Source organism: Leptinotarsa decemlineata, unplaced genomic scaffold (genome assembly GCF_025532065.1).
Source record: "Leptinotarsa decemlineata unplaced genomic scaffold, Ldec_3_MD MMD2_tig00078346_RagTag_RagTag, whole genome shotgun sequence".
Classification (NCBI taxonomy): domain Eukaryota; kingdom Metazoa; phylum Arthropoda; class Insecta; order Coleoptera; family Chrysomelidae; genus Leptinotarsa; species Leptinotarsa decemlineata.
The window spans coordinates 6,391,129-6,405,982 of NW_027412724.1; the positions used below are offsets into that span (position 1 = coordinate 6,391,129).

General features: G+C 42.3%; 1 protein-coding gene across 1 annotated transcript; it reads right to left on the minus strand.

Moving 5' to 3' along the window:
• Positions 1–3,045: 3,045 nt before the first annotated feature.
• LOC141487041 (uncharacterized) lies at positions 3,046–7,893 on the minus strand. Its single transcript, XM_074185807.1, has 2 exons — positions 6,951–7,893; positions 3,046–6,892 (listed from the first exon to the last, which is right to left on the minus strand). The coding sequence occupies exons 1-2, from the start codon at positions 7,510–7,512 to the stop codon at positions 5,985–5,987; spliced, it is 1,470 nt and encodes a 489-aa protein (XP_074041908.1). The 5' UTR covers positions 7,513–7,893; the 3' UTR covers positions 3,046–5,984.
• Between the last annotated feature and the right edge of the window lie 6,961 nt (positions 7,894–14,854).

Below are 14,854 nucleotides of genomic sequence, written 5' to 3' on the forward strand. Positions count from 1 at the left end.
TCGTCATAATCATCTGAATCAGATGATATACTAATCACATCATCCGCATAATCATCTAGATTGTTATCGTCAACAGCCATCTTAAAGTCTGCATCTATGTCCTCCTGAAAACCTTGTTCTACTCTTTCTGCGAAATCATCAGGAAGATCATAGATTCGGTGCAGAAATTGAGCGAAGGTTGTACTCAAATGATCAGACGTTGAATCTATTTCATGTACTTGGATGGGTCCTGTACTCGACATTGTGGAAGAATGATATAGAACTGGGATTGATACTATATTTATATTGGAAGAAATAAAACGGAGGGGGTGAAGTGTAAATGTAGAACAGTGTTTGAGATTCGAAAACATTAAGAATGACGATCTTCATGAAACTCTGAGCGATTATTATGAGAAATTCTAAGTGATTATTATGAAAAAACTAAGAGAGAGGGAGGAAGACACTGCCCCAGCCTCGCAGTGCCTCGTGTACACCAACCAAAAAAGTGTGTACTCCTTGGAAGGAAAGGATGGAAGAAACGAGGAAATGATTACAAATCATCATCGGAATTGAGGACATCATCATCATCGATCAGGATGGGGGATGGTGGAGGACTATCCTCGATGAGGATTGGGGATGGTAGATGTCTGATATCGCCAGCGTCATCGTCGTCCTCGTCATCGTCATCATCGGTGGTGTCTCCGGGCAGTGGGTCATCCCATTCGTCATCCCATCCGTTGGGATCCGGATAATCCCCGTCCGATAGGTCAGCTTCATCACTCCCAGTGACATGCTGAACCTGCATCCTGTAATCGTTATTCATGAATCCATAGGGCAGATAGTGCGGTTCTATGGTGGAGGTGACTCGTGGTACCTGGGTGTTGTCCCAGTAATTGAACTGATACCCCGGGTCCGGGCAGCTATAGGGTTCAGAGGTTGAATCAGGTTCCATCTCGATGCTAGCTGATCAACTGAATGTTTCATCAGATGATTCCTACTTTTATACTTTTGAGAGGGAGTGGGAGAGGAGTGGGGATTGAGTAGGGGTAAATTACAAAGTGACATAAGACATACTCAGTGAAAGAGATACTTGAATGGATAAAATACAAATGAAATATACTTGTCGATTTCATTATGAAACATGTCTTTTTTTTTTTTTTTTAAATTTTTTTCACATGAAATTATTTACAAGTGATTAGAGAACACAAAAATTGATGTGAGGTATTTGTCTAGAAGAACTTGGAATTGAAATAAAAAAAAATTAATAATAATATGAGGAAGTGATGAAAAATGCTCCAACCATCGCATTGTTCAATGTGTACCAAACCAAAAAAACAATGTACACCCTTTATTTCACTTCCTTTTCCTTTATTTGATATAAACTTAACAAATATAAACTTAAAAATACCATAATTACATATTCCTAACTAACCCAAAACTAATCTTATATTTATACTTAATCTCCAAAAAAGGGTCCATAACCTTTTGTGTAGCTCTATCGAAGAGGTCGTCGCTTCACACCTTTCCTCCAGAGATGCAATATCACGATCTAGTTCGGCCATTTCTTTCTCTAATTCCCTACGTCGCTTAATCCTTTCACCCTTTAGGCGGTTCATGTTAACCAACGCGGCCTCACTAGATCGGGCAGCATGCTCTATTTCTTTGCACCTCTGTAGTAAAGTATTCATCTTTTCACTCACCTCTCCGATAGGCTGTCGCACTTGTGGCACCAACACCTCAGGATCCGCCGGTGTCGCTGGCAGCGGTGGTAGTGGCGCCACCAACGGAGTCAATATGACTAACTCCGGAGAAGACGTCCTCGGAGTTTCCAGTGCTGCTGCTGGTGGTGTAGAGGCCCTCTTACGAGAGGTCGACCAACTACCTGCATAAGGATTGGTCCTATTGCAAGTAGCTCGGTACTTAGGAATAGGACCAAGCCTCGCTGCAGGTCATTGGCAAACCTTCTTCACAGCCCCGACTTCCTCCTCCTCCTCGAATGAGTCAGGGCTGGTAGATTTGCACCTAACTCGCGAAGTGGTTGTCTGGTCACTGGTCACCGGCCCCGAAGTGGCTGCCTGATCACTGGTCACCGGCCCCGAAGTGGATGCCTTCTCCTGTCACTGGACACCGGCATTATGGATGCCACAGCATTATTTGTCTCCTGGGTATTGGTTGCCATTCTGAAAATGAAAAATAATACAAAGTTAGTTGATATAAGAAAAATAACATTGTTAACTTACTCAAAATTCAAGTTGGTCACTGGAAGGTACTGCGCTATACTGGAGTGGACTCCTCTCGATGAGATGACTTGTCATACTGAATGTTGTGGAAAGCTCTCCGGAGGGTATCGACATCAATGCGCGAGTAGTGGGAAAATGGTGGGAGCGCGCATGCGCGTTGATGGTAGGGGTGTGCATGCGCAAGTGTTGGGAGTTGGGGCTTCGGGAAGGGGCGGGGCTTAGGGGAGGGGCTTCGGGAAGGTGGGCGGGCCCTTTCGGGCCACGCCCGAGGCGGGCGGGGCCTCCGGCCCCTGGTAGGCGGGATCTCTGGCCTCTAGTAAACGCGCGCTTCGCACGCGCGGAATGCTTTCACCATTCATTCCCAACCTAACATCTAACCGAACACCTAACCTAACGTATGTGTGAACCTACCTTAGCCTAACCTAACACTTAACCTAATGTATGTATGAACCTACCTTAGCCTAACCTAACACCTAACCTAAGGTATGTATGAACCTAACCTAACCTAACCTAACACCTAACCTAACGTATGTGTGACGCTAACAGTTAATACAGTATGTATTAACCTAACCTAACCTAACGTGGGAGTAAATTCACCATGTTGGTTCAATTAATACGTCATCTGTTGGTTTTGGTTCTATTATTCTAACATTTGGATCAATGTCCAGTCCTGGATATCCCAGTCCACCTGATGGCCTGACTTTATGGTTTTTCTCCAAAACTTCAACTCTCTGTTCCAGTACATCATACTTTTTCATTGTAGTCGCTGTTATGTTTGACATAGCATCAAATTTTTTATTTGTAGACACTGTTCTACAGTGTCTACATCATTTGTAAGTTTGTCAAATTTACGAGTGGAAGTTATCCGAGCCTCTGCAATTTTATCGTCAAATGCTTGACGGGCATCGCGAGCAATACTGCCTATTGTGGATTGTATTGCAGCTTGTAGGGCTAGAAGTTTAACCTCCTTTGTTCCGTTAATTTCCCCCTCAAGATATGATACAGTTACACAATCACTCTTGTCAATTGGCTCACTTGTATTTTTCAATATTTTTCTTTGCATGTCATAATGACCATCTTCTGTTAATTTAAAACCAATCCCGGGAGGACCTCGAATGACATTACCACCCAATTTTCTTTTTCTACCAAACTTATCGATTGTTTTAGACATTGTGCACTCTACGATGATTCTTTTCAAACTGATATTTCTTTCATTTACATTATGCTATATACTTTGCAGTAATTGGTTAGGAAAATAGAAATGAAACAAATAATATTTTTATCATTTTTTATTCATCTTAGTAACTTGGTCAAAGTGATACATATACAATACATAATACAATAATCACAAATAAGAATGTTCCGGTTTGAAGGAATAAGCAATAATACTTCGAATTATAATTCAGTTATTCATCTCTACAGTCAACAAATTAATTAGTTGGTCTAAGGCGCTCTCTTGAGAAAAAGAATGAACGATTTCAGACACCCAACGAATGTTATCATAAGGATCATTTCGATAAAACTCTATATCGCTATGACCCCATGGAAGAGTTCGAGTGGTATTCGGAATGATGAATCTCTTGTCGTCATGATACGATAAAGCGACTTTATTTTTCAATTCAGTGTAAATATCATGCAATACGCTTCTGAACGAGTTCATCTTCCTGAATATCATACCTCCCTCTTCAATGATTTTTTCATAGTCTTCACATGTCAATTCATTCTTTATAACAGATCGTTTCACACCTTTGGCCTTCTTCAGTTCACCATCAACAGATTTCACGTAATACGCTTTAGCACCTGTACCGTAAAAACTGATTATTGGATCATTTGGGAATTCATCTTTGAAATTACCCAGAACTGACTTTGTCACTGGAATATTGAATTGGTTTCCTATTTTATAATTAGATGTATCGAACTTATTTATATTATTTTTGATAAATTCATAGAAATTGTCTGTATTTACTTTGAGAATAAGGGAGTCGGCATCAGTGTAGAGTAAGGACGCATCTTCTCCAAACTGTTGTTTGATACATCCATAGAAAAAATCATACATAACTGTTTTAGATAATTCTAGAATGGAAAATCCTAAATATAGTGGTTTATCATAATGAACATTTACTCTAGCCAATTGAATGGCAACAAAATTTTCTGTAAAAATAGAGCGTTGTTTAAAATTTGGTCGAGATATGAGACAACTAGCACCTATAGTTCTTTTTATATTTTCCCAATGTGTAATGAGTCTAACATCAATTCTATTGTCTACGTTTTCCATTGTTATTCCATAGACTGCATTATTCATTAGTTTGTAGAAATCTTTTTCAGATTTGTTATTAGAACTATTACGCATTTCAGTATTCAAATCTATATAAGGCTTCATCCAACATGATTGCTTAAACCTCAATACTCTATGTGTGTTCATCACTATCAAACCATGATTGACAGCTTGCTGTAAGTTTCTATAGTGAACAATATATTTTCTTTTATCGTTCAAATTTGGAATTAATTTGGGAACTTTCTATTTTGCATATGGAGGTATCAAACGTTCAACTAAGAATGGTAAATCGGAATGTTTATCATGAAGTTCTTGGGGATAATGTATATCCACTTCCAATACATATCCATAAGGACTATCAATATCCACATTCATTATATCAAGATTGAGAATTTCATGAGGTGCTAACCATGAAAATTCACCTGTTGGTAATGGTTGCGACATGCTATGACCATATAGATTTGTTGCATTCAAATATGAAATGAATGAAGATGGTTCATTTGGATTATAATTCGGTAAAAATTTATTGTTTGCTTTATGTTTCCTTTCACTACATTGACTTATTCCACCACGAATACCTTATTGAAAGAAGTGAACCATATCAATATCAGTTAGTAATTCCAATTCAATATTAGTATATTTCAACATGGCATCCCACGATAATCCGGGTGCAGTGAAGTATTGTGCCGGATCCAATTTATATTTATCAACAGATATATTTCTAAAGTTTTCAAAAATGTCACATAATAGTAACACATCTGACTTTAAATATAAATCAGAGTATTCACCCAAATCCTGACATTCGAATAAATTCCAAACAAGTTGAGCTCTCCCATAAACATTATCTGATATATGTTCACAATTGAGTTTATCATAAAATTGATTTTTGGTTGGAAGTCTTGGATGATTCAGTTTTTCGATGTCATCAACAAAACTATAGGGAAATACACCTTTCTTTCTCATCAAATTGAAATTTTCAATTTGTGGGAAATGTTTGCGCATCTCGATACACTGATCAGATGTTAAATTTGCACCTAAATTCTCCAAAGAACTAGGCATGAATCTGAAACTATCAATGAATCTCATTTTCAAATAATTCTTCTTCACCCTACCATCTTTATCCGTATAGGAGTGTGTAAAGAGATGTTTTGTGAAAGATATATATTTCTCATTAGTTTGTGGGATGACATCCACTTTATCTTTGTTTTTATACAATTCCTTTATGAATAAATGACAATCATATCCACTCAGATTGTGAAAAATTATAGGAATGAAATTTGGTAATTTAAAATTCAAATTACAAGATGAATGAGCAGCAGGGGACCTTTTTTTTCCTGTGAGGTGACAATGATCCCTCACTTTGACTTCGCCATCATTAAATTGTTTAGAACAAATGCCACAATTTGTGGCAGAAGCAAACTGTTCCTCTTCCTCAGGAGTTTGTACATCCATAGGAATATGAAACCTGAGATGATTTTCATAAATATTTTTCAAATCATCTTCGATTTTGCTAACGAATTTCTGGGCTGCATCCACACCCCTATACGAAACAAATTTTTTGATAAATCATCATTGTATGAACATTTAATCAAATAAGTAAATGAATAAGGCTCATGTTTGAATGTCTTGATCGAATACGAGTATTCAGGATTTGGTTTAGTGGTTTGAATCGGCTTCAGTACTGATTCAAAATCGGCATACACTACAAATGGTACCTTCATTTGTTTCTCAAAGTTTTCAAAAGTTAGTATATTTTCAGGTACCGTTTTCCCATATTTATTGACTTTGAAATTGGTTGATGGTGTTGTAGTACTCAAGTGATTACAATCATTCATCTTATGACGTAATAGTAATTGTTCATTAGAAAAATATAATAAACAGCCATCACAAAAATATTTCTTATGTTCATGAGCCGATAATTGGCTTGAAACTAATCTTGAAAGATCTTTGATCCAACAATAATGATTATTACCGAAATCATCTGTGATAAGTAACAAATTGACATGTCTTCTAAGTCTTCTCTGAGAGTAACGTAATGGTCCAATTATTTCATACATTATTTTACCCTTCTCGAATTTACTTTCTAAACCGTACACATTAACTGAAATATCATTCTTGTCTTCAAATTTCACAATATCCTTCAACTTTACCGGAACATTCATACCTGTTACATCTATGACTGTACTGAAATGTGGGTACGATGAAACTTCTGACGTTCTATCGATTGCAGGATGTAGTGCTGAAGTCATAGCCCATGCAAAACAATGCTGATCTTCATTACGGACATTAACCACGGCCTTCCTACGCTCGATACATTCAGGCAGCTTCACATATGAACATCCACTGAGCGGGCTGTATTTATTAATGTCCAACAACATGATTTTTTCACAAGTCCAACCTTAAATACAAAACAAAATTACTAATCCATACAATTAAAACTTGGTAGAAATGCTTACCTGAATCACGTTCCTGGAATTCTGTAGTTTGAGCGATAATCCCATTTCGAAATCTATCAAATAAGGAATTCAAATCAGTAGATTGATCAACTGTTCTATTCTGTGAATTAAATAATTTGGTTTCCTTCAGGTCTTGTGTTTGTAGAATATAACTCCCAAATACTTCCATATTCACTTTGATGATTTTGTGAACCCTGATGGCCGATTCCAATAATTCTATAACTTTCTGCCTGATTTCATTAAAGAATAACATGTAATCGGTGGAAACAATGGAACTCTGCACACTGTATGTCGCAATCCGACGTTTGAAGGCGCTCTTTATAATTTGAACACCATCACTGAATTGAACACATGTATTATTCTTATGTTGTAGAGTTCTATTGTGAGAATTCACTTGAGTCAATGGAATCATCACATTACAACAATTACATGTGTACATAGGTGCTGCAGCGTCATCTAATCTCACTCTTTTCACTGATGGACCTCCTTGGCAACTCTGGAGCTGATGACGACGAAGGTTGTCGCTACGACTAAAAGATTCACCACATTCACAAGAATACATTTTCTATGATATGTTCTCACTAACTCACTCGATGAAAACTGACATAACCAACACTCACCCGCTTCTTAAATACCATAGTCCACGCTGCCTGCGCATCACCGTCGAGAGTGAGCGTAGGTAAGGACACATCGATGCATCCACTAGAGATGCCTTACGTCACAGCCAAGCCCATCTCCCAACTTGATGCGATAACAGTTGCCGGTACGAGCAAGCAGTGGTCGTTGCGCTCTCGGAGAGGGCAGACGTTTGCACAGTCCTCGCCCGCCCGCGTGTCACCATCAATAGCGAGGGTAGGGCGATGCGTTACGTCACATCATTCACTGCTTCGAGAGCGATACGAACAAGCAGTTGTCGTTGCGCTCTCGGAGAGGACAGACGTTAGCACAGTGCTCGCCCTCCTGCGTGTCGTGGAGTGAACATGTCGCTCTCTAGCTGTTGAACGGTTATTGCTGTGACGTCACTCCACTACTAACTTGGTGCCCTCACACCGATGGAGCATTCATTACTTGGAGGATCTTCGAAGTATGCAGACGTATGTTTGTACATAGACAAACAAGCACATGATGAAACCCTGTACCGTGCATTCTCTTACACACACACACACATACACACACAAAATCTCATATGAAAAAAAAATCTGAACGATCCATGCACCAGACACTTCAAGGTCACAACGCCTTGACTTCACTGCACAACAAAAAAAAGCAAATAACACGTCGTATTGGTGAGGGGGGATTAGAACCGGGAAAAAATTTCTGAACGAACCATACACCACACCCTTCATGGTCACATCACCTTGACTTCACCAAACAACAACCAATTAAAAAGCAATTAATACGTCATAGTGGTGGTCTGAGGGCGCGAACTTGGTCGTGATTGCCAGCATAAGGAGCCAATCTATTAAAATTGACGCCCTAGGCTTTCCTAGAGGTGACTTATGGATTCGGTAGACGAGGTCATTAATCTTTTTCATGATTTTGTACGGACCTTCCCACGAGTTCTGCAACTTCGGTGATAAACCACGGCGTCGCTTAGGATTGCACAGCCAAACTAGGTCACCGATTTTGAATCCTCCATCATTCGCCTTGATGTCATAGGCCTAGACGGACTCGTCCATTCTCTGCCGAAGCTTGCTGACATAGTTTTCTCCCGCAGTGTCTTGTTCTGGCGGCGTCCCAAATTTCAAGTCGCAAGGAAGCCGCAGCTCTCGTCCTATTATAATACTGGCATTGGTTTGGCCGGTTGACTCGTGCACTACCGAACGGTAAGCCAGCAGGAACAGGTGGAGGTATTGGTCCCAGTCTCTTTGATGATCAGAGACTACCTTGGATAAGTGGCGGTTTATGGTCTTATTTATTCGTTCCACCATTCCATCGGACTGTGGATGTAAGGCTGTGGTTCTGGTCTTTCGAATGTCCAACAGTTTACATATTTCTTGGAACAGGTTGGACTCAAAATTTCTGCCCTGGTCCGAATGCAGCTCCAATGGGACACATTTCTTTACCAGGACGTCATCGACGGTAAAGACTTCCTGTTTGGGCATGGCATAGGCTTCTGCCCACTTGCTGAAGTAGTCCATGGCTACCAGGATGTATGTGTTCCCATGGTGGGACTCTGGGAACGGTCCGGCGATGTCGATGGCGATTCTCTCAAATGGACTATCCACGTTATACTGGCGCATTGGAGCTTTCGGTCGTATCCGAGGTCCTTTACTGGCAGCACATACAGCACATTTTCTGCACCAGTCCTTGACGTTGGCTTGACAATTAACCCAGTAAAACCGTTGTCTCACTTTCTGGAGGGTCTACGTTACTCCCAGATGTCCTTCAATGACTCCATCATGGATTTCTTTGAGCACCTCCTGTCGTCTGTTCCTGGGTACCACTGTCTGGCGCCTTTCTTCTACACGGTCTTCAGACTCCAAGACCCGCTTCAGAACCCCGTTTTCCAAGTTAAGGGAGTTCCATTGTGCCCAGTAGGACTTAACCGCTGGCGAATAACCTGCTACCTTCTGCCACGATGGTCTTCGATTAATTTTCTTCCATCCGATGACTAAACCAAGATCTGGATCTTGGTCTACAGCTCTAGTTCTACAAATAGCTGCTTCATTCTCTTCTGCTCGTGGGCAATGTGAGCAGTCATCGGGGCATGGTCTCCGTGACAGGGCATCTGCGTTTTTATGGCTAGTCCCAGCTCGATGTTTTGTTTCGAAGTCAAATTCTTGCAGTCTCTCATTCCAGTGCGCTACTTGGCCCTCGGGATTTATGAACTGCAGAAGCCATTTGAGAGCTGCATGGTCCTTTCTCAACAGAAATCTTCTTCCATACACGTATTTGTAGAAATGTTCTACACCTTTGACAACGGCCAACAGCTCTCGCCTGGTGACACAGTAATTGCGCTCTGGTTTACTGAGCGTTTTGCTGAAGTAGCCAATAACTTTCTCCTGTCCATCCTGGATCTGAGAAAGGACTGCTCCAAGTCCCACGTTGCAGGCGTCCGTATCTAAAATGAACTTTCTGTCCGGTAGGGGATAGCTCAAAACAGAAGCGTTGATCAAAGCCCTTTTCAACTTCTTGAATGAGTCTTCGCATTCCTCAGATCACTGGAACTGGATCTGTCCTTCTGTAAGTCGGGTCAATGGTTTGGCGATGTTGGAAAACCCCAGCACAAATATACGGTAGTAGGTGCACAAACCAAGGAAGCTCCGAAGCTGGTGTATGTCTTTTGGAATGGGCCAATCCTTAACTGCTTTGATCTTTTGTTCGTCAACCGCCACTCCTTCCCCAGAGACAACGTGGCCAAGGTAACGGACTTCTTTCTGGAACAGATGGCATTTTTTGGGACTGAGTTTCAATCCAGAACTCCTCAGACGCATGAATATCTCGTCCAGATTTTCAAAGTGATCGTCGTACAATTTTCCGACCACGACTATATCGTCGAGATACACTAGAGACGTCTTCCATGAGAGCCCCTTGAGATCCGTCTCCATCAATCTCTCGAAGGTCGCTGGAGCATTACAAAGCCCAAATGGCATAACCGTGAACTGCCACAATCCCGAGCCGATGGTGAAAGCTGTCTTTTCTCGATCTTCTGGGGCCAATTCAACTTGCCAATATCCACTCTTCAAATCCAAAGTCGAGAAAATCGTGGAGCCGGCTAGCGTTTCTAGGGTGTCGTCGATTTTTGGAAGAGGGTAGCTGTCTTTCTTCGTCACATTATTTAGCTGGATAGATAATCCACGCAGAATCTTTCTTCACTAATACGGCTGGGGAAGACCAAGGGCTGTCAGAAGGTTCGATGACTCCATCTTTTTCCATGTCGCTGACTATCTTGTCCGCCTCTTCTTTCTTGTCCAGAGGGAGTCTTCTAGCTGATTGCCGGATTGGTCGGACATTCCCAGTGTCGATTATATGCTGAACCACATTCGTTCTGCCGCCTTTTCCTTCTCCAATGTCGAAGATTTCCTGGTACTTCTTGACTAACTCCCTCAGTTTCGATCGGTGAGTTGGTGGTATGTCCTTGGAGGAAATGCCAATCAACTTCTCCAACTCTTTAGGCAAGTTTTTGGCTTGACTAACAGAACTGCGTACACTCCGTATCACAGAGGAAATGGACGAACAGTGCCCCAGCATTGTTCCTTTCTTCAAGGTCACGGGAAAGTAGTTGACATTCATGACCCTGACCGGCACAACTTTGTCAACACGCAACAGGGTCTTCCCCAGCACGATTCCTCGTCCAATTTTCTCATCGTGTATCTTGGGCTCGAACATTACCACCTTGCCGCTTCTCGCACTTCCGTCCAAGCGAGCCTCCAGGATGGTTTCAGTACCAGTACCAGCTCTTCTCCGCCGACACGTAGGACGCCGTCTTGAAAATTCAGCTCGAACCCTCTGGAATTCATTATGTCCATTCCAATGATCGCATCGTCCTCGATGTCTGCCACCAATGCACGATGTTTCAATTTAGTGCTGCCCAACACCAATTCAATTGGCAGTTCTCCAAGTACAGTGGCTGGCTTCCCTGTTGCGGTGCGTAGCTTCCAGCTTGACGGTTCAATTCTTGCCGGGGTTTTGGCAAAGGTTGGCCCGAGAATGGTTCTCGTCGCACCTGTATCTAGCAGCATGGTGCAAGGCTCGTTGTTGATGAGGCCGTCTACGAAAACACCTTTGTCTTATCATTGGAGCACGGCAACATATGCGTTTTTACGGGGGCTTGCTGGGTAGAGGCCGACGATTGCCCCTTCTCATCGACCCTCTTTAGTTTTCCTGATTTGGTGTCGATTTTTTGAAAGCTGGACATTTGCTACGCACATGTCCAATTTTCCCACAGTTCCAGCATCTTATTTGTTTCCTCTTAGGCAACACTTCTTTCAATACTTTTCTGATGGTGGCCTCAGTATCAGCAGGCACTTGTCCATCTTTCTTGATAGCTCGAACTTTGCTCTGGCTCTTGCAGGATTGTTTCGCAGCCTCAAACCCCAGAGCGCTTGCCAGTGCATCCACGAGATGTTTGGGATGAACTAGTGTCAAGGTCTGCCTTGTTTCTTGGTCGCGAATGCCTGGAATGCCAAGAATGCGAATGCCAAGAATGCCTGAACTGCTAACCGCTCCATTACACTATCCGGTGTAGCAGGATATGCTAGACGAACCAATCGAGCTATATCGGCTTCAAACTCCTGTAGGGATTCTCCTGATTTCTGGCAGCTGTTCTTCAGCTGTGAATGGTAAACGTGTTCTAGGTGTGCCAGTCCATACCGTAGTTCAAGATGTTTTATGAGTTGGTCATAGTCTTCCTGCTCTTGGGTTGTGAGGATTTGCAAAATATTCGTTGCTTCTCCACGCAATGCCAATGTTAATGCTACCGATTTCCTCTCTGATTTTGTCTATCTCTGTCTCGATGGTACCTATTCTTTCTTCGAGTATACTCGCCACAACACAAACTTCTTTCTTTAAGCCTTCTGCATTTTCTAGAAGCTTCTCCTCCAGGCATTTCGAAGTTCATCTTTTAAACTCACCAAATTTTCGCGTAGCTTGTCTTCCAAACTCTTCGAATTTTCCAGAATCTTGCCTTCCAAACTCTTCGAATTTTCCAGAAGCTTGTCTTCCAAACTCTTCGAGTTTTCTAGAAATTTATCTTCCAAGCTTTTCGAATTTTCCAGAAGCTTCTCTTCAAGGCTTACCGATGGAACTGACGATTTGGGATGTAAACTCCTATAGAGATGCATCATTTTTAGGGTCTTTACGTCGAGTTGATACAACTCCTCTCGAGTCCACTTCACTACTCCAAACGAGTAGAGTAAGCTTTCACGTATAGTCAGTGGGCATACTTGAAGACTGGCTATAAATCAAATCATCTAAAAGAACAATTCGTTCAGGCCAGTCTCAACACCCTACACAGTAGGTTAATGGACTGACACCTATCAGAAAACAACTACTCCCCTGGCTAATACCACGAAGGGCGTTGGATTATATCCGACAGGTGTCAGTGCAGGATTCTTCACTGAAGTTATTCCTGCATATGCTGTTGGCGATACAACTGCCGCAATAGATATTCAATTATCGGAACACACTTGCAGACCGGTTTCGGGCTGTTTGGCCACTCGTCAGTGCAAGGTAGTGTATATCATCAACATAAAGTCGATGATTTCCGATAATTGAAAATCGAATTCCGTCAGAGTATCATTCCTCGAACTAAGCTGAAGACTACAACAAACAACAGGTTTGTCGTCGCTCCATCTGCCTGTGAACGAGGTAACCAACTGCATATCCAAATTTGCCCAATTCCTCGTAAAAGGAAAGAAATCTTTCACGTATAGTCAGTGGGCATACTTGAAGACTGGCTATAAATCAAATCATCTAAAAGAACAATTCGTTCAGGCCAGTCTCAACACCCTACACAGTAGGTTAATGGACTGACACCTATCAGAAAACAACTACTCCCCTGGCTAATACCACGAAGGGCGTTGGATTATATCCGACAGGTGTCAGTGCAGGATTCTTCACTGAAGTTATTCCTGCATATGCTGTTGGCGATACAACTGCCGCAATAGATTTTCAATTATCGGAACACACTTGCAGACCGGTTTCGGGCTGTTTGGCCACTCTACTATACGTGAAAGATTTCTTTCCTTTTACGAGGAATTGGGCAAATTTGGATATGCAGTTGGTTACCTCGTTCACAGGCAGATGGAGCGACGACAAACCTGTTGTTTGTTGTAGTCTTCAGCTTAGTTCGAGGAATGATACTCTGACGGAATTCGATTTTCAATTATCGGAAATCATCGACTTTATGTTGATGATATACACTACCTTGCACTGACGAGTGGCCAAACAGCCCGAAACCGGTCTGCAAGTGTGTTCCGATAATTGAAAATCTATTGCGGCAGTTGTATCGCCAACAGCATATGCAGGAATAACTTCAGTGAAGAATCCTGCACTGACACCTGTCGGATATAATCCAACGCCCTTCGTGGTATTAGCCAGGGGAGTAGTTGTTTTCTGATAGGTGTCAGTCCATTAACCTACTGTGTAGGGTGTTGAGACTGGCCTGAACGAATTGTTCTTTTAGATGATTTGAGTAGAGTAAGATTGGAACGGCAAGCATATTTGTTGCAGCAACTTTATTCTTCCCAGACAGTTCCGATAACCAGATCTGTTGAAGTCTGTGCTGATACTTGCCGCGGAGAGAGTTTTTCACTGCTGTTACCTCTTGTGAGTGGCGTTGTTCCACCCCGAGGTAAGTATACGTCTCTCCGGCATCCAGATGGTGTAGAATGCTTCCATCTACGAGCTGCACATCCTATCCGTAGTCCCGGCTACTCTCCGTCCAGCCATGAGTTGAAAACTCTGACCAAATGGCGGTGGGTACCTGGTAGTTATTTCCACCAATAAGTGTTCAGCCCATCTGGGCCTGGAGCAGCAAAGTTCTTGGAACCAACAACGGCCCTTCGAACGTCATCCGTGGTTATAGGGTTGCGCAGTTCATTGAGCTCAGGCTGTCAAAGCTCTCTGTTGAAAGCTTCGAACTGCGCTAGGGTTGGAATGTCTAAGTTGAGTGGCTGCGGGTGTTCATAGATATCCTCCCAGAAGGATTCCACCTGATCAGCGGTCGGCGGATTATCCACAACACGTGGAGGCTCTTGGAATAAGCGAGAAGATTTCTCGCGGAACCTAAGGTTTTCCGCGATACTTCTCGCTCGCCTCACTAGCGACTTCTTAGCAGCCACTAGCATTCGTATCCTATCAAGGTAGTGCTGTTTGGTGGTTAGCAGCACGCCTTGACTCAAAGTGTGATGGATAAGTCGTAGTTTGGCGGCTATTCGCCGCACTGGGGGCGTGAAAGG